Source organism: Physcomitrium patens, chromosome 9 (genome assembly GCF_059467195.1).
Source record: "Physcomitrium patens ecotype Gransden chromosome 9, ASM5946719v1, whole genome shotgun sequence".
NCBI classification, from domain to species: Eukaryota; Viridiplantae; Streptophyta; class Bryopsida; order Funariales; family Funariaceae; genus Physcomitrium; species Physcomitrium patens.
In genome coordinates this window covers 3,220,169-3,244,046 of record NC_143418.1, presented here as the reverse complement: position 1 = coordinate 3,244,046, position 23,878 = coordinate 3,220,169, and the positions used below count along the sequence as shown (strand labels likewise).

General features: G+C 34.1%; 2 protein-coding genes across 7 annotated transcripts; one reads left to right on the top strand and one right to left on the bottom strand.

Annotated features, from left to right (window-relative positions):
• The first annotated feature begins 12,715 nt into the window (after positions 1-12,715).
• Positions 12,716-16,971, top strand: LOC112286441 (uncharacterized). Of its 2 annotated transcripts, none has more exons than XR_012218171.2 (3): positions 12,716-13,797; positions 15,521-15,739; positions 16,169-16,971. XR_012218171.2 is itself a non-coding variant. In XM_024528327.3 (3 exons), exons 1-3 carry the CDS (start codon positions 13,120-13,122, stop codon positions 16,370-16,372), a joined length of 1,020 nt encoding a protein of 339 aa, XP_024384095.2. In that variant the 5' UTR covers positions 12,716-13,119; the 3' UTR covers positions 16,373-16,971. The 2 variants fall into 2 exon arrangements, 1 of the variants encoding a protein (XP_024384095.2); XM_024528327.3 differs by having other exon boundaries at positions 15,521-15,658.
• A 1,209-nt stretch (positions 16,972-18,180) lies between these two features.
• LOC112286440 (plant UBX domain-containing protein 10) lies at positions 18,181-22,505 on the bottom strand. 5 transcript variants are annotated; one of them, XM_090252940.1, is made up of 7 exons: positions 22,364-22,505; positions 21,973-22,196; positions 20,770-20,989; positions 20,201-20,589; positions 19,674-19,844; positions 19,157-19,360; positions 18,181-18,935 (listed from the first exon to the last, which is right to left on the bottom strand). In XM_090252940.1, the coding sequence occupies exons 2-7, from the start codon at positions 22,126-22,128 to the stop codon at positions 18,702-18,704; spliced, it is 1,374 nt and encodes a 457-aa protein (XP_090109066.1). In that variant the 5' UTR covers positions 22,129-22,196; positions 22,364-22,505; the 3' UTR covers positions 18,181-18,701. The 5 variants fall into 5 exon arrangements, with proteins under 5 accessions (XP_090109066.1, XP_024384092.1, XP_073392302.1 ...); XM_024528324.3 differs by having other exon boundaries at positions 20,201-20,989; XM_073536201.2 differs by lacking the exon at positions 22,364-22,505 and having other exon boundaries at positions 20,201-20,658; positions 21,973-22,307.
• Positions 22,506-23,878: the final 1,373 nt, after the last annotated feature.

Here is a 23,878-nt window from a genome sequence, read left to right as displayed (position 1 = left end):
AAGCTTCCGGGAAATGCCTGGCCCCCGATGCCACTGGGCTGTAATGCCTTGGGTCCAGCTCATCGTGCAGGTCCACGTCACCCGCCTCTTCGTGGCGCTGGGCCAGGTGGACCTCGGGTTCGCGCAAGTGTGAACGGGGGTAAGTGCTAGTCTCTTGACCTGTTCCTGGGGTAGCTCATCTAAAGGACAAGCAAAGGTCCCCATCCTGCTGCTGCCCATTTATTTGGTTTTTAATGGACAAATTGAAGTTGGGCTCCTTTTTGTGGGATAATTGATGCCCCGTTTCATTGGCACTTGTGGCCAGGAGGACCCTTTGTGGAATAATATCTGCATGTCAAAGTTTGTTCCCCCCCCCAAACCTGGATTATGCCTTCTTTTTTAAACTACAGTTGTTGCACAATCTCTCTTATGCTTTGAATCCAACATCATTTTGGACTTTTGTAGCAGTGAAACCCTGCATGAGGAAAAGCATCTGTATTTGAAATCACATGGGTTATGGCTGATTCAGAAAGATGAAATGGAGTGTGTCTGGCTATCTTCGAAAGTTGAAGTGTGGAGCACACATTCCATTGAATATTCAGTTTGATGTTGGTGTACAAACAAGGATTGAACAAGTTGAATGGAACCATTGATTTACCTGTGTTGAGATTCTCACATTGTTTTTTTTTCTTCTGGGAAGTTTTTATACTGTTATGAACGAATGATTTTACAAAGAATTGTAATTAGGAAGGTTTTGGCTTGGTCATTTGTTCACTAATCTAAAAATAAGTTTTATGCAAAGATGGTTTAAAATTACAATTTGAAAACAAGTAACATCACAAAAATTCAAATAAAAAATAAAATAGTTTTATTAAAATTTTACATATATTTATCTTTAATTAGATTCATGCAATATTTTAGGACATTCATGTTATGAAAAAAATAGATAAAATGTATTGTAAGAAACTTGTTGTCAATAAAAAAGTTTATTTAGAACATAACATTTTCTAAATGTATTGAAAAACAAAATTTGGTACTTCTAGAGATTTTTTTTAATTAAAAATAAAAAATTAATATATAGATATTTTTATTAGAAATGCATATATATATATATATATATATATATATTTGTATTATTTTCCTATTTCTTAATTTTATTCTAGGTAAATAGAGTCTCCAAAGACCCCTTGCAATAGATAGACATTCATCCAACTTTACTAGTCACATTTTTAAAAACTTCAAATTTGGAAGTCCATCTACAATGACTTTATTTTTTTATATATCTTTTTCTATAGTTGTGTCTGTATTAGTATGGATTTACTTTATCCATATAAATACTACTAGTTGTGTAAATATAATTAGACTATTTACTTGTCTTGTTCTAATAAGTTACAATAGAGATGTGCGTTTCTAAACATTTGGCAATCATTGAGGAGTCAAGCCACTCTATATTCCCTAAACACCATCTTTTTTGGTCATCCAGAAATCCTTATTCAAACCTAAGTAAGCTGATCTTTAACATTCCACTTTTGCAAAAAATAAAATAAAATAAAATAAAAAAATTGAGTATTTTTCTTCTGTAATGTTCAATGAGTATTTTTTAAGGAAAAGAAACCAAAATTATATGGTTTTTCATTTGGCATATAATGTTTTAAGGGTAAAACACACACACACACACACACATATATATATATATATATAGATAGATAGATATAATTTATTTTAGTGTTTAACATATTTTGCTTTGAATTCTACAAAAACCACTAAGAAAAAGAATGAAAGCATTTTTGTTGTCTTTTTGAATTCAAATTATATGTATGATTGAATTTTTTGTCAAGTTGTTCAAAGCAAGAGACAAAAATTTCACATTTGTTATACGTTATAATACAGTGGAGCTACCTCATTGCATATCTAAGCACCTTTGACAATGTCACCACCCTACCACTAGCTACTTTAAGAGAATTGCATGACCTTTTCCTAACACATTTCTGATCACCCTTTGGTATGGTGTGCCAAAGTAAGGACATCCCTATTAGCCACACACCAACCTCACTCAAGACTCTTAAAAATTCTGTTCGAGGCAAACAATAAAAATGTATGAAATGCTTAGAGTTTTTGAAAAAATGATGCTTGATAACACAAACCAAGCTTCTCTAATTCCATCCTTCCTCTCCCCTCATTCATTCATATATATATATATATATATATATATATGGTAAGCCAAGCCAAACTTTTGAAGAAGCTTGGACACTGTGCAAACATAGCCAATAGAAAGATTTGCAACCACCTTTATTCTCTTCCAGACACACTGGATTGACCCACCCACACAGTTGTCGCCAAGTTAAAATCATACTGAGTGTCACTTTCCCATGGGAAGGAAGGAAGGAAGGAAGGAGTGTTGAATTTTCAAGGGTTGAGAGAACTGGAGCTTTGAAGCCAACTAACAAGGGGACGGCCTCATTCGTCTTCCATCCTGCCCCTGCCAGATATTTTAGCTGCCTGCAACAGTAATGATCCTTCATTTTGGTGCAGGATTGGCCTGTTGATTCCACCCAAAAGGGGCAAGGAAAGGAAAGGAAAGAAAAGCTCTCTTCCTTACTCTTTCACTCACTCTTGCTCATGTGGGTATATTCTTTTATTTCCTTTCATTGTTTAGATGGATAAGAGGCACTGCTACTGCTCATTATGCTTTGCTGCTGCTACTGCTCATTCTGGAGTTTGAATCAATGGGTCCCTTTATCTCCTTGTAGGAATTTGATGGATAGATGGATGTGGGGAGGAATAGTGGATGAGCTTGTGGAGCTACTTGTACAGCAGGATGGAATCCTCCACCAAAGCTGTAAGTTATCGCAGCAGCCATTTTCACACTTAGGACCCCCCCCCCAAGATTTAAAAAAAAAATAAAATTAAACTAGATTATTCTAATTCAATCAAAGATTCCGAAGGCACTATCCTTTTGGTAGTAGTGCACTAATTATTTTCTGATATTACCAAAATGAGGAGTTTTTATTATGCTGCATGTAATTCTACCAATTTAAAATTGATACTTGTAATACAAGAAAAAGTATAAACATTATTTAAAATGATATTTTATTTTCTTCTTCATTACAATGTATTATCTTCTTTTATTATTAAAATTTTAATAAATTTTCAGTTTTACCAAAATAAACCAATTGAATAGAAGAAGTAGAAGAGGAAGAAGAAAAAGAAATAGTTATATTTGATTAATAAATAATAACCATAAAAAAAAAGATTACACAGTAGTAAAAATTCATTGTATTGTTAATCTAATTATCTAAAATTCTTAGAAATTATCTAGTTTTAAATTATGACCAAAGATTGATAAGGTATTATTTTAATATTAGTAATATAGTTTCTATTATAAAACCTAATGGGTATATTTTATTTTAATTTAATAAAATATACATATTATATATTATATATGTGTATATAGTTGTGTGCAGTTAAACTTTGTACCCTTGCTAATAAAAAAAACATGTTTGCTTTGGTGAGGCTCACAACCAAACACAAGTTCATATATTCACAAAATTTACAAGACCACAAGAATACCATCTAAGCTTCACTACTACTTAATGTGATCTTCATTTGCATTAAGAATCGCATGCAATCTTTTAGATATCTCATCTATCCATAAATCTAGAATGCTCTAATTAATAAGGTTCAACTCTTCATGTACTACTTCAAATAATTATTGAGTATCATAAGGTCTCTTCTTTCTTTGCAAGAAACACTTTATAAGATATCGTTTGAAAAGCATCCAATAATTCTCAATTAGATTGAGGTTTGGAGAATTGATTGGCCAATGTAATTATGCATAGCCACCTTTTTTTTATATAGATTCTTGCATTTTCAAACTCTTTGTGCTATCTTGCTCCTTTTGAAGGAAGATTAATGAAATTTGGTTTATTTCTTAAAAAGCAAAAATAAAATAAAATTAGTATAAGGTTCATATATTTTTTTAAGAAATTGAATAGCATTAAGGCCAAGTCTATTATGAGGAGTAACATGCTTGCTTTTTATCCTCTTCTTCACTAATGCTATTCTAAAATTGTCTCTTTTTGCAATATACATAAAAATCCTAATATTTTTCTTCCTTGACTTGAAACTAGGTCTTTAATTATTCTTGTGTAGTTCCTCACTTCAATGCATATGGACCTTCTTCCTTGCAGGACATAAATCATAGACTATAATAACCTTATCAATAAAACAAATCCTAGCTTACTACTACAAATTCTACCCATGATGTTTATAATCAAATTCTCTTTGTTTATCTTTTTGACTTGACTTCTAGTAGGATTTCAGCCACAATACCTTCAAGTGAAAGCCACTAGTGAAAAAAAATCTTGAAAATGATTGAAATAGAGAGTCCAATATTTTCTTTTCTTACAAAGATGATCTAGGATCCTCATCTATCACTTCCTCTACTTTCCTTCTTATAATCTTTGTAATTTTCTATAGATAGCCTTTGTAATAAGAATCCTCAATACAACCCCTTCGTAAATTCTTTTTCTTCACCACATTCTAAACTCTTGACTTTTCTACCCCCAAAGCCTTTATAATCCTTTGATAATTCCAACATCCTACATTGTGGAGAGTGTAAATTCTCTTATTCAATTCTTTCCTCTCTTCTCTTTGGTTGCAAGAAGATGCCATTGTTAAGACAATTAACTACATTAACTCTTTTGAGGGAGGTACAAAGACTTATTGCACACGACTAAATACACAAAAGTACTTAAAATTATTAAATATGAATACTTTAACATATTTAAGTAATAATTATTAGGATTAATTTTACATTATGTGAAATACAACTTTTGAATACATGATAAAAAATATTGAATAAAAATTATAATATAAATAATATAATTAAAAACCACACAAATATTATCTTTTAATATAATATAAAAATAAAATTTAATAATAAATAAGAATAAAAATACTAATAATAAATATTATAATTTATAAAATATATTTAGTTATTTTAAAATCTATTTTTAATATTTATAAATTTATAAATAATATATGTATTTTAAGACATATATATATATATATATTTAGGTTTTTAATAAAGAAATATAAATAAATAACTAAAATATTTTATGTATACATAATATTTTATTTTATTTTATTCATAAATTTTGATTATTTTAATTTATTTTTATTAAAATTTATATTCATTAAATTATTAATTATATACATATGTAACTATATATATTTAATTCTTATTAATGTATATATACATAAATATATATATATATATATATATATATATATACATAAAAATATTAAAATAAAATCGATAATATAAGATATTTTATTAATAATATTCATCTTAAAATATCATATACTATCAACAATATGAATTATAAACAATCAAAACTTCATTACTTTCTTGTATTACTTAACAAGAAATAGATATTTATTCTTGTGACACTCAAAGATATGCAGTTTTCATTCATCTCTTTCATTAACGCATACCACATTATATGCCACGTAGTTAGCTTGTTTTGTAAGCTACCAACACGTGATTAACTTGTTGATAAAGTTTTTAACCTACTAATCATCTATATACACATATAAAGTCCAAACAATGTGTATGAAGCTTCTAAGAAGATTCTTTAAAAAATGTTATAAAATAAATTTATTTTTACCTATTTTTATTTAATTATATAGATAATTATTAGAGTAAATATGTATGTCTGTGACACATGTCTAATTTGCAAGACAAGTTCCTACATATACACCACATAATCAACTTATATCACAAGTCACCAACATATGCAACACACGCCTAATTTGTTGATTAAATTTTCAACCTATCACTTATCTAAAAATATATAAAAAGCAAAATCTATGTGTATAAAAATTTTAAGATTTTTTTTTAAAAGATATTATCAAATTTATTTATTTATTTATTTATTTTTGTTAAATTTTTTAAAATTAGGCATATATATATATATATATATATATATGTGTGACATTATCTTTCTTTTAAAAATGAATTTTACAAAGAACAATAATAAAATCTTGAAGAAAATTAAGATGCAACAAATTGATTTTTTTACATAATCTGATCTTTGTTTCCTTCAGAGATAGTTGATAGATCAAATAAGCCATTAATAATATCTTATATCACAAAAAAAAGACCACCATATTATTTAATTATTGTAGAAGCTTTTGTAACTTTCTTCAAATCAAACATTTGGAATGCCATTAAGAGTTCTTTACACTTCAAATAATATTATTAAATATTATTAAAAATTAAAAGTCTCTTCCAAGATTGTGATATTAAATGCATAGTATCTGACCATATATTTGACAAAAAATATATTATTCTTGAATGTCCTCATTTCTATTACATTGTCATGAAGGTTGTGACAACTTTAATATGTTATTTAATAATCCAATAAATAATAGTTCTTAAATAGAATTTATTGGTGTTGATTCTTTTTTCTTTTCTTTTTTTTTTTTTTTTTTTTTTTTTTAGCACTACAAATATAAAAAAAACCACCAATAAGAATAAAAAGTTAAATATAATCTTCACTAATCTTAATTTCTCTTATAGCAAGAAATTAATTGATTCTTTATTCTGATTTTGCTTAATATTGTCAATGATGAGCATCAATCTTTTTTGTTGTATTTATAAGATTCTTTATTGGCATTCATGTGTATTTATTAATATCATATTGGTGCTAATGTACAAAATATTCTAACTTATTTTTGCGTCCCTTGAAGTCTAAGACTGGTTTAGCTTTAAACTTTTGATTATTGCCCATTTCTATAGAAGAAAGTAGCATTTTTTTTTTGTTTGATATATCTAATATTTTATATGGCACAAAAAGAGACATGTAGATTATGTAATGGATCTTCATGGACTTTAATAGGTATAATTGATAAATAGGTAGATTAATTTATTCACAAATAAGACTTGGTCCAAGTCTACAATAATCCAACTTTTCATAAGGATGATTAGTTTTCCTATTACAACAAAATAAACATACCATTTTGCCATGATAGAATCAAAGTTGGTCCTTGTAATATGCATTTCTATGATTTTTTGTCATTCTTCTCTTAATTTTACCTTCATTATTATATGTATCTTTGATAAATAATCTGAAAAATCTTTCTTTACAAGATTGTCAACTTTTGAATAGTCAAAAATATCAAATTTTGGATAATAATGACAATTAACATAGAAAGGTGTTTATTTAGTAGGAGAATATATTGTGTTATTATTACCAAATTCTAACAATAACAAAAGAATTATCAAATCATCTTGATGGTAGTTATGGGAACATTTAAATATTATGTAAAAACTTAATTTATTTATTCTATTTGTCTATCAATTTAAGAATTAAAATCCAATGATAGTTTTATATCTACCTTAAATATCGTCAAAAGAGTTTTTAACAACCTTGATACAAATTGAACTACTCTATCTAATATAATATCTTTTAATATTCCATAGTAGTAATAAATGTTGTCAAAAAAAATTAATTTGTTTCTTTACATGTGACAATTTTCACAAATGGAATAAATTGTGCTATCTTAATGAAATAATATAATATCCTAAGAATATTTTCATATAAATTTGATATTAAAATATTATTAATAAAATCCATAAATAAAAACCTCAATTATTTTTATATAGGTAGTGGTTGAAAAATTCCATAAGAATAATGACAAGGAACTTTTGAAATAAATTAAACATCACATGATTATATAAAGTCTTTAATTACCTTTTACACATGAGGCCACCAAAAATCACTTAATACTAAATTTAAGGTCTTATTGTATCTAAAGTATTTTACATTTAAAAAATTGTAATGAACTTGAAAAATATTTAATTATAATTTATCTTCTAAAATATATTATTAAAATAGAGTAGATTATTTTTGAATTCAAACTTAAAAGTATCATAAAATTTAGAAGAATTATTTCTTAATATCATGAAAAATAAGATCCAAGGACATACTTGAATGAACTTGCTTAAAAAAAGATTAAACCAACAATTAATTTTGATTAAATAGGTTGAAGATGAAATTGCTCTAACTTCAAAATACTTGTTTATTGTTTATAAAAAGCTACATTTTTTTTCTTCTATTGACGCAATATAAGAATGTTTAAATAAGGTTTCTAGTGAATTCAGTTGTTTTCATGATCAATATGTGATCTTGAAATCAAATCTTGACAAAGACATGGTCCAATGGACATAGCAACAATTTAATACACATGCTGATATAATATACTTGAGGTTCTTATAAAGTATATAAATAATCACAAGAATAGATGTGCCTTTTAAATAATAATATTATTATTCTTCAAATGAATCCGCAATTGTAAATAGCTCTTTATTGTAAATCTTATGATTTATCTTGATTGCTAAAAAAAATCTTAATTAAAAAGTTAATGAATGAAGTTTGTCATTTGCTCTCATTTGTAAAAATACCACTTCTAAGACGAAATTTGATGTATTTATTTCCATAAAAAAAAAAGCATTAGAAAAATCAACACATATAAGATTAAAGAGTTAAAATTTTTTAAAAAATCTTGATAAAAAATTAATAGTAATTAGCAAATCTAAAAAAAAATAGAATTTTTTTATTATTATTTTTGAATTTTTCAATCATGATAATTTGAACTTTCTTAAAATCAATTATAAAGCCACTATTTGAAATGATGTATCTTAAGAAGATAACTTAAGTTGTATAAAATACATATTTTTTCATCCTTGAAGCATAATCTTATATTTTTAATTTTTTATAATACATAACTAACACAAAGTATATGCTTTTATATATTTTTAGAATAATTTAAAATATTATTTAGATAATAAACAAAAAAAATCATCTAAAAACTTTCAAAAAATATCATTTATTAGATGTGCAAAAATCTTTGTTGCATTTGTAAGTCCAAAAAGACATGATATTTTATTCAAAATACTCATACTTAATTTGAAATGAAGTCTTTCATTCATCTCCATTCTAGATGAGTACCAAATTATATACTCATTGTAGATCTATTTTTGTATTAATCTTGGCTTAATTCAATTGATCAAAAAGTTTTAATATCAAAGATAGAAGATATATATGCTTGATAGCAATCTTATTAAGTCTTTAGTAATCTACATACATTTATAATGATTTTTTATTTTTCTTCACAAACAAGATAAAAGCTCCTAATAGAGATTTTAAATAGTGTATTAAGTTTTTGACTAAGTCCTCATGAACATACTCTTTGAATGTAGCCAACTTATTCTATGATAAGCTATAGATTGATCCAAATGACAATTGAGTTTCATCTTAAAGATCAATTGAGCAATCATAAAAACAATGTTTTGGAAGAATATCTATATTCTTCTTTTAAAATACTTCTTGATAATAATTATACTAACTTGAAATATTACTTAAAGTCTTTTTATTAGTAAAATTGGATGTGATGTAAATAAAAAAAAAATTGGTCTTTATTTTATAGCATGTATGAAAGCTTTTGTACTTACCAATAAAGATTTTATTATTCTAAAATTATGAATTTTTATCTTAATAAAAAAATTCTCAATTATGCTCTAAAATAATTTAAGTTTATTAAAAATCTAATCTATTTAAGGATTATATTTCTCTAGCCATGATAAATCTAAAAATATTGAGTTAAAAAGGATCTAATAATATTAAATAATATTTAATTATTATAACCTTTAATTATTATATTTGTTATAAAAAATTTATGGATAATATTTTTATAAAATAAAAAATAATCATCTATGATTTTTATATGTATAGATTTAATTTTCTTATATAAATATATTTCTTGTTTTTTAAAAAAGTATTTGTATATAAAACAAGTTAAATTCCTAAAATCTAAAAAGATAGAAACTTTGCAATTTTTTGGTGTTAAACAACATTCTATTATAAAGCAATGTGAGGGATCTGAGGAGAGATTACAACCTTTATAAAATATTACATACAATTCTACCCGCATGGTCTGTATTATAATTAGATAAATTAATTTTTTAATACATTGTTCTCTTTGGCAACAATGTTCTTCATGTTATGATTACATTGCTTTTTTTTTGGATAATATTGAAAAATGTGCTTAAGTTCTCTATAACATAAGCACAATCTTTCTTAACAAGATGAAATATTTTCTTACTAAGTGAGAGGTTTAAAATATATCATATTAATTTCTATAGTTTTAAGTCTTGATAAATAAGTTTCTAAAAACTTAGAAATTCTCATCATAACTTGACTTATTCATCTCTAAACAAATCTTTATTTTTTGTGTCTTTTAAAAAATTGATTGTTATTTATAATAGTTTAAGTAATAAATTACTTTAATAAATTTTCTTTTGAAATTTTCAATAATAAGTTTTTGACATTATTTTTTTGTCCATATCATAATTGATTGATAAAATTTATATTATTCTAATCTATATTGTAAGCAAGATTTTGGAATTCAACAATATATATGATAGCTCAACATGATCTTTGTTGTAGTTATAGGAGTTATATCTCTAATATTATTTCTCAATCACTTCATTCAAATATAATTCTAAATACTTCCAAGAATGAATTGAGGCCATATAAAAGTTATAAAAAAAAATTTAATTGAAAATAGAAAAAAACTTCCAAATAAAAATGTGCTTATGAATCTAACTTGAATAAATCTATCACAATATTGTGAAGGATATAATCTTAGATAGAGCTTGACTTATTTTAGAAATCTTCAAAATTTTGTTCTTATTCTATCGAACTTCTCTAACATATTAATCCTTGCCTTATTTATACTTACAATAGCAAGATATTTCAAATTCAATTATGAGGTTGATCTACTTATTTCTCTCAACTATACAACTTGGCATAGATATTGGACTTTATTGTTGACTTCTTTGATAGGCATGAGAATAGAATCACTATGATTGACGTTAGTATTATGTGAGATTTGCATCTTAATAGTCTTAATAAATTCATGGAAATTTGTAATAGTTGCAAATTTACTCTCACTTCTACTAAGTATATCATCTATATTTTTTTTCTTCTATTTTTATAGAAAATAATTTTGATAAATCTATATGTTGAATTAGAAGAAAATAATCTATAACCTTCAATATGAAATAAAAATTTCTACAAAGAATGGTAATCCACTTTCTTTAAAGAAAGCATCATTGTTAGAAAACAAAAAATATTAGTTTCAAGATAGGTGGTTTATAACCTTTAAAGCACAATAAAATTAAATAATTAAATAATTTATTTATTTTAAAAATAAGGCAAGAATAGTAAATTAGCATTCTTGTCAAATTGTCAAGTATATGAATCAAAAATAATAAAAGCCTCAATACACTCTTATGCTACTTGAAAAAAATAGATATTTATTTTAAAATAATATAATATTAAAACTAAAATGGTTATTGCAAAAGACAAGCCAACTAAAGACTCTTGAAATAAGACTAACAACAAAAAAAGTGTTGACAAGAGTGAAGAAGGCCTGATTTTTGCTTCTATATAAACTATCTAATTTGAAGCTACATGACAATGTTTGATAGAATCTTTAATATATGTCAACCTTTTGAGACATGTGTCTGACTTATTGGCTAAGTTTTCAACATATGAAACATATATTAATACATGTAGGTCAAATATGTATTTGTAAAACTTCTACAAAAGATATTATCAAATTTAATTAATTCTATTTATTTATATCTAATTCCTTTAATTTAGATAAATATGTATGTCCATGATACATACATAGTTGGAGTTTCCACTTGTTGCTTATAATGATTTTCAACATCTATGTGAATTTAAATCAATAAATTTTATAAAGTGTTTGGTATTAGATTTTTATTTTAGTATACACAATTTTCATATAGAATTTAAAAATATGATTTTTTTTAATTATATAATAAAATTGTAAAATTTCTTATATCCAATTTTTTTTCAAGTATCACATATTTATAAATATATGGATTTTACTAAGTTTGCATTAATATTTTCAACATTAATTCCAAAAATATATATTTTCTGTTAAAGGAGTATAAAAAAAATCTAGTATATCTTTTTAAAACATGAAGCAAATCCTAAATATTGAATCAATAATTTATTTAGTTCAAAATTATGCTACACATGCTTTCTCTGCTCTCCATGTATCTTTATATTTATTATATTTCATTTTTGGATGTTATCTTCACCCTCAACATTTGTTAAACTGGTTTTGAAGATTTTGTCCATAAATTGGAACCGTATCGAGAAGGTTCACCATTCTCGATTCCAGCACCAAGGAGATCAATCGCCATTAATGCCACGCAAGCACAATCCCAAGAATCTACACGGGGATCCCTGCCAAGGAAACCATCCACGATCTCCGTCGGACATGGACGAAAACAAAAACGGATGATATGCTTTTTTTCATCCACACCCATCCACACATGATGAAAGCCTATGCAGGAAACAGTAAACCCGCAGAAGGGTCCAAAAGCGGGAGCAGTGGAGTGTGGAACTCCAAAACCGACGTTGGACACTCTAGAAACGCCACAGCGTTCATCCGAATCCAACACACATGCCACAATTCATTCGCAGCTTAGGGATGGAGTTTCCGCGACCGCTTTCACACGGCACGGTAACTTTTTCAACCGTAAAAGTGAAAAGAAGCGGGAGGAGGCATGAGGGGGCAGTAAGGAGAATACAAAATCAGGCCACTTGGTGAGAACGTTGCAGGTGAGTGTTCAAATCCCCTCCCTCCCGTCCTCCCGACCCGCTTGAAGGCTCGTTTTGAAGGCTTCCGAGCACCCTCTTAAGCAGGCTCCACTTCATGCCAAGTGTAGACAGACTCGTCTGCCATCGCTACAATTGCGACGGTGGTAGGGAGAGGGTCGTTGCAACGCCCGAATTGGCTCGGAATTCGGTGGAGTGAGGAGATGAGAGGGTGACATTGGAATTCAGAAGTACTAGTTTGGAGCTTAACAGCGAGAGCTGTGGGAGTTCAAGTGTGTGTGTGAGTGAGAGAGAGGTATGTGTGTGTGTGGGATTCAATTGATTTAGGGTTGGATGAGTGTAGATTGAAGAGGAGTGGGAAGCAAGAGTGTGGAAAAGAAGTCGTGCTTATATTTATTGCAACGACGGTCTTCGTATGGCCGAGGGAGTGGCAGCAGAATTCAGGGAGCGCTCGTTTCTGGCCAAGAGGGAGCAGGGGGACAGTCGCTATGGCGGGGCGGCAGGCGCTGCGCCCCCTCCCGTAACGCTGCACGGGGAAAGGCTTCATGACGGTCTAGGGTTCGGCCAGTATATGCTGGCGGGATCAATCGCCGGCATGGTGGAGCACATGGCGATGTTCCCTGTGGACTTGGTGAAGACACGCATGCAGATGCTGCAGAGCGCGGGTGGCTCCGCGCACAGCACCGTGTACAAGGCGTTTTTCTCAATTATGAAGAAGGAAGGGCCGCTCGGATTGTACAGGGGAATTGGAGCTATGGGACTTGGAGCAGGGCCCGCGCACGCTGTGTACTTTGCCGCGTACGAGTCGTTGAAGGAGTATTTTGGGGGGAATGAAATCGGACATCATCCGTTAGCGTATGCACTTGCAGGAGCTGGAGCTTCAATTGCCAGTGACGCTGTGTTTACGCCCATGGATGTGGTGAAGCAGCGGTTGCAGCTGCGTCACAGCCCCTACTCCGGGGTTCTGGACTGCATTAAGAAAACATTGAAGGAGGAGGGCCCGTCCGCATTTTACAAGTCGTACAGGACTACTGTGGTGATGAGCATCCCTTTCACTGCTGTTCACTTCGCGTCTTACGAAGCTGGGAAGAAGGTATGCTTTCCATTGGATGCTAATCTCAAAGTTGGATTCTCGTGGAGCGAGATTTTGAAAGGCTTTGGATATTGCCGGATTTTCTCGTTTTGTTTGCATTCGTTGGATGGGTCACTATATTATACAATGAGTTAGTGTGAGGGCTGTCGGGATCTTAGAAAAGACGCGAGCACTTTGTCTTTAGAGGAATTCACTAGCTCCGCCTGATTTCCTCAATGATTGGTGTTCCATGAAGCTTTTCCATGTGACTATTTATTTGTCTTTCCTCAAAAATTGGAAACAGTTAGGCGGTTACCTGAATAGTAGTTATCATCAAGCCAAATCGCTAGGGAGTGATTCGTACAAGTAATTTGCTAGCCGGCCGATCTTGAAGTTCTTTGAGAGAGTACTTGCTGGCAGTCACTTATATTGGAACTGTTACTCTGATGCGAGGTGCACTCGTCTTAGTTAAACACTTGTTGGTAGTAAAACATTGGGGCTAGCGTATTATTATCATCGGGAGAGAGGAACTTTCTCGTTGGAGTGGTCGGATGTATCTCTTGCACTGTTTTAGACTTCAGTGAGCGTGCTACTGGACTCTTAGTGAGTGACAAGCTTGCCTAAGACGTCCATCCTAACGTATCAGGGTGGAAGTGTTCATATTCGTCTGGCCTGGCCTCGCCTGCTAGTCAAGTCCGCATTCTTGTACTGAATGATCGTACTTGCCTGGTCCCTGTCTGGAGGGGGTGTGCGTGATGACGTAGATACAATCCCGCAATTTCCAATTGAAAGTCATGTGTCTGGTTAGTCTAGTGGTTCTCGTATTTTAATTCTTATTTGTAATGAATTCTGGATTGCATCTGATGCTCGCATAGTTAATTTTCATTTAGATGTATCAATCACTTAAAGTTAGAGCTCGCTAAGCCACTCTTAGCCGTGCTGGGTTTGCCTGCGGTCAATAGTGAGATAATTCTTTTGGAGCCTACGATTCTCGGACACGTGGAGTATCGCTTTCGCACTCTTGTGATAATGTAAACCTCGCCTCGCCCATCGTTACTTACATATTCTGGTGTAGCGAGGTTCAGGATTTCCGGCTCTGAATACTGGACGATGTTCTTGAAAAGTAGATTGTTTAGGTTTTTACAGAGAACACTACGTTAATTGCTGAATCTCTTTCAACTTGAAAATTGGATTGCTGCTATATTCTTCTGATTCCAGCTCCACCGTTTGTTGGAGAGTTGACCGTTTCTCTTAACTTTTTTAAGGGTCGTTCAAATGTATATTCTCAGTGATGTAGTCATCTATTATAACGATTGATTCGCTTCTATCCTTGCCCAAGTATTGTTGTCGCATACTCTCTATACGTGAGTGGAACAGAGTGATATCCTGGTTCTAGATTATGGCGCAAGTCCCCCGAGCGTAATGATTTTCGGGATGTATTTATTTAGTTTGAACTTAGAAGTGCGAGTTTTACGTCATGAAACATCCGCTACACTAATCTTGTCACGATTGTTCGTAAATTAGTGGGAAACTATTCGAGCTGCTCTTGCTGATGTTGCTGTCATTTCTGCATCTTAATCCCGGACATTTATGAGGCTTTGAACATTGAGAGGCGTGTATTCGTGTTCTTATTGTTTCGTTGTTGGGTTAATCACGAAGTTTGAGCAGGTCACGGTGATGTTGCAATGTATATGTTGGTTATGTTTCATAAGATTTCATTAATGATTCAGCTTGCATTTTGCAGGTTTTAGGAGATATTTATCCAGCCTACGCAGATGAAGAACATTTGCTGATACACATTACTGCTGGTGGTGCTGCCGGAGCTTTAGCTAGCGCTGTGACAACTCCACTTGACGTAATCAAGACAAGATTGCAATGCCAAGTGAGTCTTAGTCACCGGAATTGAACTTCGACAATATTAGTGATTTAAAGAAAAAGAAAACTTCTGCTCTTGAGGGAAAATGTAGGTCTTGAACAATCCCTCTTCTGCTTGATTATAAATGTCAGTTGAATTCTGTGGCTTAATGTTGATTTCCTAGTTAGTTGTCTGCTTTATTAATTTATTAAACTTGTTAATGTCGTTTACCACTTCCAAATTGACGGTTTCTGCAACTCAACATAATTCAATTATTTGTACATCCAGTCGTATTGCTCTTTTGTGCACTCCTTGAGGCCCCACAAGGAAGTGAATGGAAGAGGCGATTGCCTGCACCTTGTGATATATTGTCATGTCTCACAATAAACAGTGATTCTATTTTCGCCAATTATATGTTCGAGTTGGCTCTGCCAAGCGGTGATCATCGATGATGATAATAAGATTTCTCTGGACGCTTGACAGGGATAGTTAGTTACATATCAAGGTTTTAATGTTTTTCTTGGTATCTGCTTACAGGGGGTGTGTGGTGCTGATAGATACGCTAATGGCTCTGTGTTAGCTGCCGCCCGTACTATAATCCAACGGGAAGGCCCACTTGCTCTTTTGAAGGGTATGCGACCCCGTATGCTATTCCATACGCCGGCAGCTGCAATCTGCTGGTCGACATATGAGGCAGGCAAGTCTTTTTTACAACGATGGAACGATGATCAAAGGCTGTAACGTTCTTTTCGAAACAGTCCTTCAATCACTGGTGCTGGACTTCAACTTCAAGTGGGTTATTTATATCAGGCAATTAAATTATTGGGGCAAATGTGGCCCCTATGAAATAGGATTTGGCAGAAAGTGACGACCATACTAGCGTTCCTTAAAATAACTAGATTACGTTCACATGAGCGACAGTTTCAGTAAAAATCCTTGAACACAGTGCTCACTTCCTGCGATCGGTATATGTACTTTTCAAGCACAGAAGATTGCGAAGTAATCAGTTAAAAGATTGCTTTTGCCTGTTTGCTACACAGCTGGAAAAGAAAGAAAGATGACTTCTTCGACGCTGGATCTGTCTAGTACCATGTTAAACAAACCGACTGCAGGACGAGTCCTCTACAGTTGCTAGGTCAGGACAGATGTCCAACCTCAAGCGTCTGAAGGGCAATTTGTTTGGTAGACATGGGAGCAGGCTGGGAAATTACTTCATGCAAATATACCTTTACTTCCCTTATTTATCCGTGAGGTTCTGATTATGCTGAAAAACTTGAGAAATTGTGGAGACAGTCATGTGACTGCTACCTGATAATAATAAAAACCGTGGTGTTGAGATAGCTGTGCTTCTCAATGTGTGTTACTAGGCATCCAAGTTGTAGCTCTTCCCTTCTTGCACACCGGTTTGTCTCATTGATTGATCGATTAATTTCTCTTGAATTAAAAAAATTGCTTCTATTTCATTCTACTGATGTTAATAAATTCGACGTGTTTCTTCACGAGACATGTAGGTTGTGAAAGCTGTATTGTTTACTTGTTTGGGGTTGATGTTTGTAATTGTTCCCTTATCTGTAAGGCTCACTTCTGAGGAGAAGCTTCTGAAATTGTCACTTATAATAAGGGGAGACAATTATCTGTACTGGGAAAAGCTGCAGAAGTATACAGACGGTTCACAGGTCTGCATAATTAGAGCTAGATATCTACTTAGCTGTGATGCTTTTCTTTACTGATCTATTTAGAGATATCTAAACTAAAAATTTCCACATTAAAAATATCCGAATCAAATTTCATGGGCACCCCTTAAACAACCGCAATAAATACGGGATGAACTAAAATGGGTCCAAGTTGTTGCATACAGGGGATTTTTTTCCTTCGAATGATAGCAATGGGCACCAACCCCTTGAATAGGATTGAACACCAATGTTCAGTTGTATAATAAAAGTAAACGTCACATTCACCAACTAGCAAACCTTGACACTGCTGTTGCATCACATTGTGTGTGCATTGAGCAACCTGTTTCATCTCTGGTTTTATTCCATTCATGTTCACAAAGAGTCACAAAAGTTCGTAAATTAGTTTGGAAGTGTTCAAATATTTGATTTACCAACAAAAACCTGCACGTTTCCACTACATTTGCTTTTCTGATCCGCTTGGTCCTCTCACGGCCAATCGAAAAATTAAAACCAACCCTTCACAAAGCTTACAAAACAAATCTGCTCTAAGCTGAAAAAAAATCCATTCAGAAAAGCCCATCCATTAGGAATCTCTCACCAAAAGAATTCACAGGCAGTCCTTCGCAAGCCTTCTTCAGGAAGGAATTACAACTCGTGAGAGCAGCTTCAAGTGAACTGAGGATAGAGATACAGTTAAACGAATGTAGTTAGGAAGTTTAACGAGTTACTGCAAGAGTGATTGCAAATATTTCGCACACTGGGCTCCATTTGATTTATACCTTGAACGCAGAAATAAGACGTATGCAACATGAATGGAAATACATACGTCTTCTATGACTCCCCTCCCAAGTAAACGACTACGCGACAACCACGACCTTGACAAACCCATGGCAACAATGGTGCATCACCAACGGGGCGGCAATGCAAACCTCAGCCATATTATTATTATTTGTGTACAATGATGCGGACAGTTATCATAACTGACATAGAAGAAATCTAGCTCGCCAGGACAAGAGCCCGCATTAAAGAGAAAAAATAGACGCTTACCCAAAGTCTACGGAATGTTGCAACTATAACTAAACATATCTAGAGTCAAGTCACAGATTAGAATGCTTGATTCTGATCAAGGACTGCAAGAATGACTAGGAATAAGCAACTCGTGGAGAAGTACCTAACGAAGACGCTAGATGACCTAGATTATGCCCGAGGGACAAGCGATAAATGAAATTCAGCCGAGTGCAAGGGAGTCCATCGCAATATTCTGTGATGGAATGGGAAAAATACTGGAAAACACCTCTGCTTGTGCCCAAGATAAACTACCAGGCAATCTAAAATAGGAGGTTTTGGGGAAGAGAGTTTGCATCCTTAAAAACATAGTTGTACTACATATATAGGTCCTAGTTATCCTCCACTAGAACAAAGAGACTGGCATGTGGGTGCAACCCAGCATCTTTGAGGGTTTGACCGCGCTTCTCTGGTCCATAGACGACGCGAGGAAAGTTGGTCACCAAATTGTATTTGACGGCCTCCAGTGTACCCAACGAATCAACATAATCGTAGATTGCAGACACCTTGGTACAGTTTTGAAACCGTCGCTCTCTCCTTTCACCGTTAGGCATGCGTACTAACACCTGGTATAGAAGCCACAGTAAAGAGGTTTACAATTGCATAATTAGATGAAGAAATCAAGCCAAAAGCATAGAGATGAGGCTCGCTTGAAACCATCGAGCTGTTATCACTAATGTATAACTTCTACACCAGAAGTTCATTATGTTCTGAGACACTTTCCCTTTACAAAGTCGATGGAGAGAAAACTGCTCAAAAAGCAGAAGCCAAAGATTGAAATACATACCTGAGTAACGTCAGGCCCTTTCTCAGGTTCTACACCCAGAGCCATGGCTTTCTCAAGTCTTCGTTGCTCCAAGGCTGCTTCTCTTTCTGCAGCTTCTTGAACAGCCCGTCGAGCAGCTTCTTCCTCCTCCCTCTTCCTCTGCTCTGCTTCCGCCTCCTCCCTGGCTTGCCGTGCAGCTTCTTCTCGTCTTAGCCGCTCTCTCTCCTGAAAAATTTCAGATCCAAACCCCCCCACGCCGGTAGCCGTTAGCATATTAAATAAATTGCAGCAAAAAGCTCCGTAAAAACGATCGCAAATGATTACAACCTCACATAAGCACTCTCCTAAACAAAAATTTAACGTGTAATGAGGTTCGACACTCCCGTGAGGCAGTCCATAAACAAACCCTAGACTAAACATCCAAAAAGAGACAACAAACTATCAGCAAAGATGTGAAAGCTAGAGGTCAAATTTGATGAACACAAAGCTGGCAATATCTGGTTTCTGTTACGAGAAAGAAAATTTATGTATATTATACCTGATCAGCTTGCAACGCAGCTTGGTAAGCTGCATCTTGCTCCTCACGCAAACGACGGTTAAGTTGCCGCTCCTCTTCCTCAACACGAGATGCCACAAGGACTGAACCTTGTTCCTCGACCACTCTCTGCAATGTGGACATTAACTCTTCTGCTGTCCTGGGACCCTCGACCTGTTTGAAAACCATAATCAAACAGATCATCATTTCATGTAAGGATAAACAAGACGAAACAGTGTAGTAAACTTTCATTCTTGAACCCACGATTTTCAGAAAATAATGTCCAGTCACGAAGATCTAAAGCTTCCAAGTACGCCACGACGGTAACAACCAACGTCTACTGGTGTAAAGATCACTAAAATCCCCCCCATAAAGTTGGTTTCTAATGGAAAAAATACGCATCTCACAGATAGCATTTGATGCATACTTGAATCAACACAATATGCCCTCCAAATTTCGAACCTTACATATATGAATAAAAAGCGCCGACATTAAATGAACATGTATTAAAGCAAGTCCAAAAAATTTACCTGCTGAAGAAGAGCAATTCGCTGATTGTTTGAACCCATTACAACAGCACAAAAAGGGTAGGTGGATGCCTTGAGGCTATTGCTCATTTGGAATCCCTCGCTTTCTCGCACGTCCCCTCCCCAAGCCACAAAATTTTCATTCACGAACTGAACTACGGGCTCCGAACACAGCGTCCTCTCACAAAACAAGGGCGTGTTCGCATGCTCAGGGGAGTGCAAATACACAAAGAGGAATTTAAACTGTTGACCAGCAAGACGCAGGGCATCCATAAAACTGGTCCTCTGAAAATTAGGATGAACGACACCATACTCCTGCTCAAACTTCCGCAAAAATGCTTCCGCCTCGGCGGTTCCGGATGGAACAGATGAGCCCTGATCCCCTCGCCGCTCTGACCCATTCAACCCCAACGCTCCCAGTCCAAAATTAACCACCCCTCCTGCAATCCACATTCCAAGACCTACAGCACCGTATACAAGATTGAAACTTCCTCGTATAATTGAGAAGGGCAGGGCAACTACTCTCCACACAACATGAGGTCCTGGCCGGTTGCGAACAATAGGTAGTGTACCATGATACTCCCCAGGCCCTTCAAAACTCGGAGGAGACCCCTGATATCTATCATAATTTGATCTCGACGCCTGTGATCCAAACACCTCCGAAGGTCCATGATGGGCGGGGTTCACAGAGGTTGGTACGAGTCCCCTTTCTAGCAGACCAGTAGTCTCATCCGGTAAGTCCCAATCACTGGAGGTTCCTCTGCCAGTATCTGCTCTAGGACCTCCATCTCCCTGCAAAGCGCCAGTCAAGGGACGTCATATGTGAGACAAAGGCAACACTTCGAGCATGTCTCGAACAAACAATTATAATGTGAAGCAACCAATACCAACGTAATATATGTAAGGTTGAGCTACGAAAAAATTTCTCATCAATTTGTAACAATTGCAACAGTCGTTTATCTTTTCGGAACCGCTGAATACTAATCCGTAAAACCTAAAATTTAAAGTGCTCTATTACGTAGACACATATATTGACCAGAACAGACTTCCTAAGACGTAAAATCGTCATCGTACAATAGAATCAGAGCGGGGGAAAATCATTGGACTTCTTGCGACCATCCTATCGTTAACCACAACGTATCGCTATCTCCAATATGTAGACCAGGACGAAAACAAATCCCAGTATACATTTACATGTTCAAAAAAGAAAGAAATGAAAACAAAAGGGACTCGCTGATTAAACTACGAAAGCAGTTGAGCATGCGTTCCTCCGTAAAAGAGAGTATGCGAAGAGCCCAGAATAGAATTCCAGAAACAATACGAAAGCGAAAGTAATCGGTGGATGTTGGTCGAGCTAATCATAGCAACATGACCGTCAAGGACACCAGAAACTGGCAACCTTGGCTTCTCCAATACAGCATTCTCCGACGCATCGTCTCCTGCACGTTCTGAAGGCTTCACCTTGGCCGACTAAACAGACCCTAATGATGTACTCTCTCCGACATAACCCTAATAATGAGCATGTAAACGTATGAGAAAAAGAGAGAGGGAGAGAGATGGGAGAGTTTGTGATAAGCATAGCCGTGGACAAGCTTCCCAAAAACCCGCGACAAAATGAACCATGGTGGCCATCACACTCGGCAACATCCAATTGATATGCTCCCACCGCTAGAGACGCAAGGCCTGACCTGCTCCTGCGATGCATACACTCCCAATTTGTGCAGGATAAAAACACACACAGGAAAAAAGAACAAAGACAAAACAAGGGGTCATACCGCTTTGTCCATGAGGGTGCCCACAGCCGCACCAAGATCCCACTGATGCGCATCAAGAATCTGCTCTGCCAGCAAGGGATCATCCACCCCAGTCACATCCTGGAAGTACTGCAGCTTCTCGCCCTGACCCTGGCCCCCAGAACCGGACTCCGCCATGCCTGCTCTTCACTCTCCTCTCGATGGACCACTACCCTGCTTCCAGTTTCAACAGCTGCTCCCTCACCCTACCACCACCACCCCTTCCCGTTCAATCTCCCTGATTACACCTCCCTCTCTTACCACCACCCCAGCATCCACCACCCTGGAAATCCTCACAACGCCGGCCTCTCCGAATAACAACACAGCGCCTCAAAGCCTCAACCCTGGCAACAAAATCCGCCCCGTAACTCACCTCGACAATCCTGTCCTCACGGCCAAAAAATCAAAGCCAAGCTACAAGGCAAGCTACCCCTTAAACTCAACCTTCCGCTTCTTCTCCTTCAACTCCAACTCCAACTCGTATCCGTGTGGGTGGAGGGTGTATGTGTGCGACAACGCTGCGTGCGTCCCCAATGATTCACACGGAGTGATGATGGATGAGCAGTTACTGCTCCGTCTCTCTCGATTACATCACATCGGTGCCACCGTGAGCCGTGAAACCCTAGAAAGTAGGGGGCAAGCAAAGCAATGGGGAAGAAGGAAACGGGGAGGAAGGGACGAAGGAAAGGAAGGGAAAGGAAATGGAAGGGAGCCAGGGGTCGGTGGACTGGAGGAGGAGGAGTCTCTCGTGCTGGCTCGGTCATGGGATCGTTTCCTTCTTGGTCATAGGTCTGCACCAGGCTTCCGCGGTGCCAATTGCCCCTCCTCTGACCTCCTCGACTCCCATCCCCCTCTTGCTTTGCTGTCGTCGTTGTTGCTCGGTAATAGGCTTACTTGACCGCACTGACTATATATAAACACATATAGGAAAGGCTGATTGGTATATATATATATATACACTTAGTTGGTAGACTTCTCACTGGATACATATTTTTTTTATTCTTTACAAGAGTAGATTAAGAAAAATGAGGCGATGTATTCTTTCTTTATTTGTTTATTGACATAAAACAAAGTATATTCAATGTTTAGATTGTGTAGAAAGTAAATTTACAGAGTCGGATTTCTAATATTCTTGGTAGGTGGATATAAAAGCAACAATAACCACTCAACCTAGGACAAACTTATGTTAGGGTTTTCTACTATCATGTATCATGATTATGCCACTTTGTAGCACCTTAGAGTTCTAATTCATAACCATATTATATCCAGAGTCAATCATATTTCTTTCCATCTGCATTTTGTTCCACTTTTTTTAAAAGCTTAACCTGTGTCTGATGAAAAAGTTTTAGCTTTTTTTATGTGAAAATTTATTAGAATTATCATGTTTCCTCTATTTGTTTATTGTGACTCTCTTTTGCCATAGAAGGCAAATAAATGTGGCTTATGTGCTTGAGGTTGAAACCATTTCTCTTGCCAATTAAAAAAAAGGTGTGAGTTCATAATAGAATCTTATTTAGTAATGTTTAAGTTAAGAGATTATTGATTCTTATAAAATATATTTTTATCTTTCTTTTTTTATATAATTCATTAATTCAACATAAGATAATCAATAAAAATACAAATAAGATGAAAGAATGTTTATTAACAAGCCTAAAGAAGAGTTTGATATTTTTGTCACTATAACATTTAGTAAATTGTTTTGTGGCTATTTTATAATTTTTAGAAATCTTTCTATTTGATATTCTAATCGATTAAAATACACAAAATATTTCTTAATTATTATATTATTATATTATTATTTTCTTTTTAATTGAAATTTAATATAATATAATTTAATTTTAATTGATTTGATTAATATAAACCATATATCTTCTAGTCTTTTTGTATT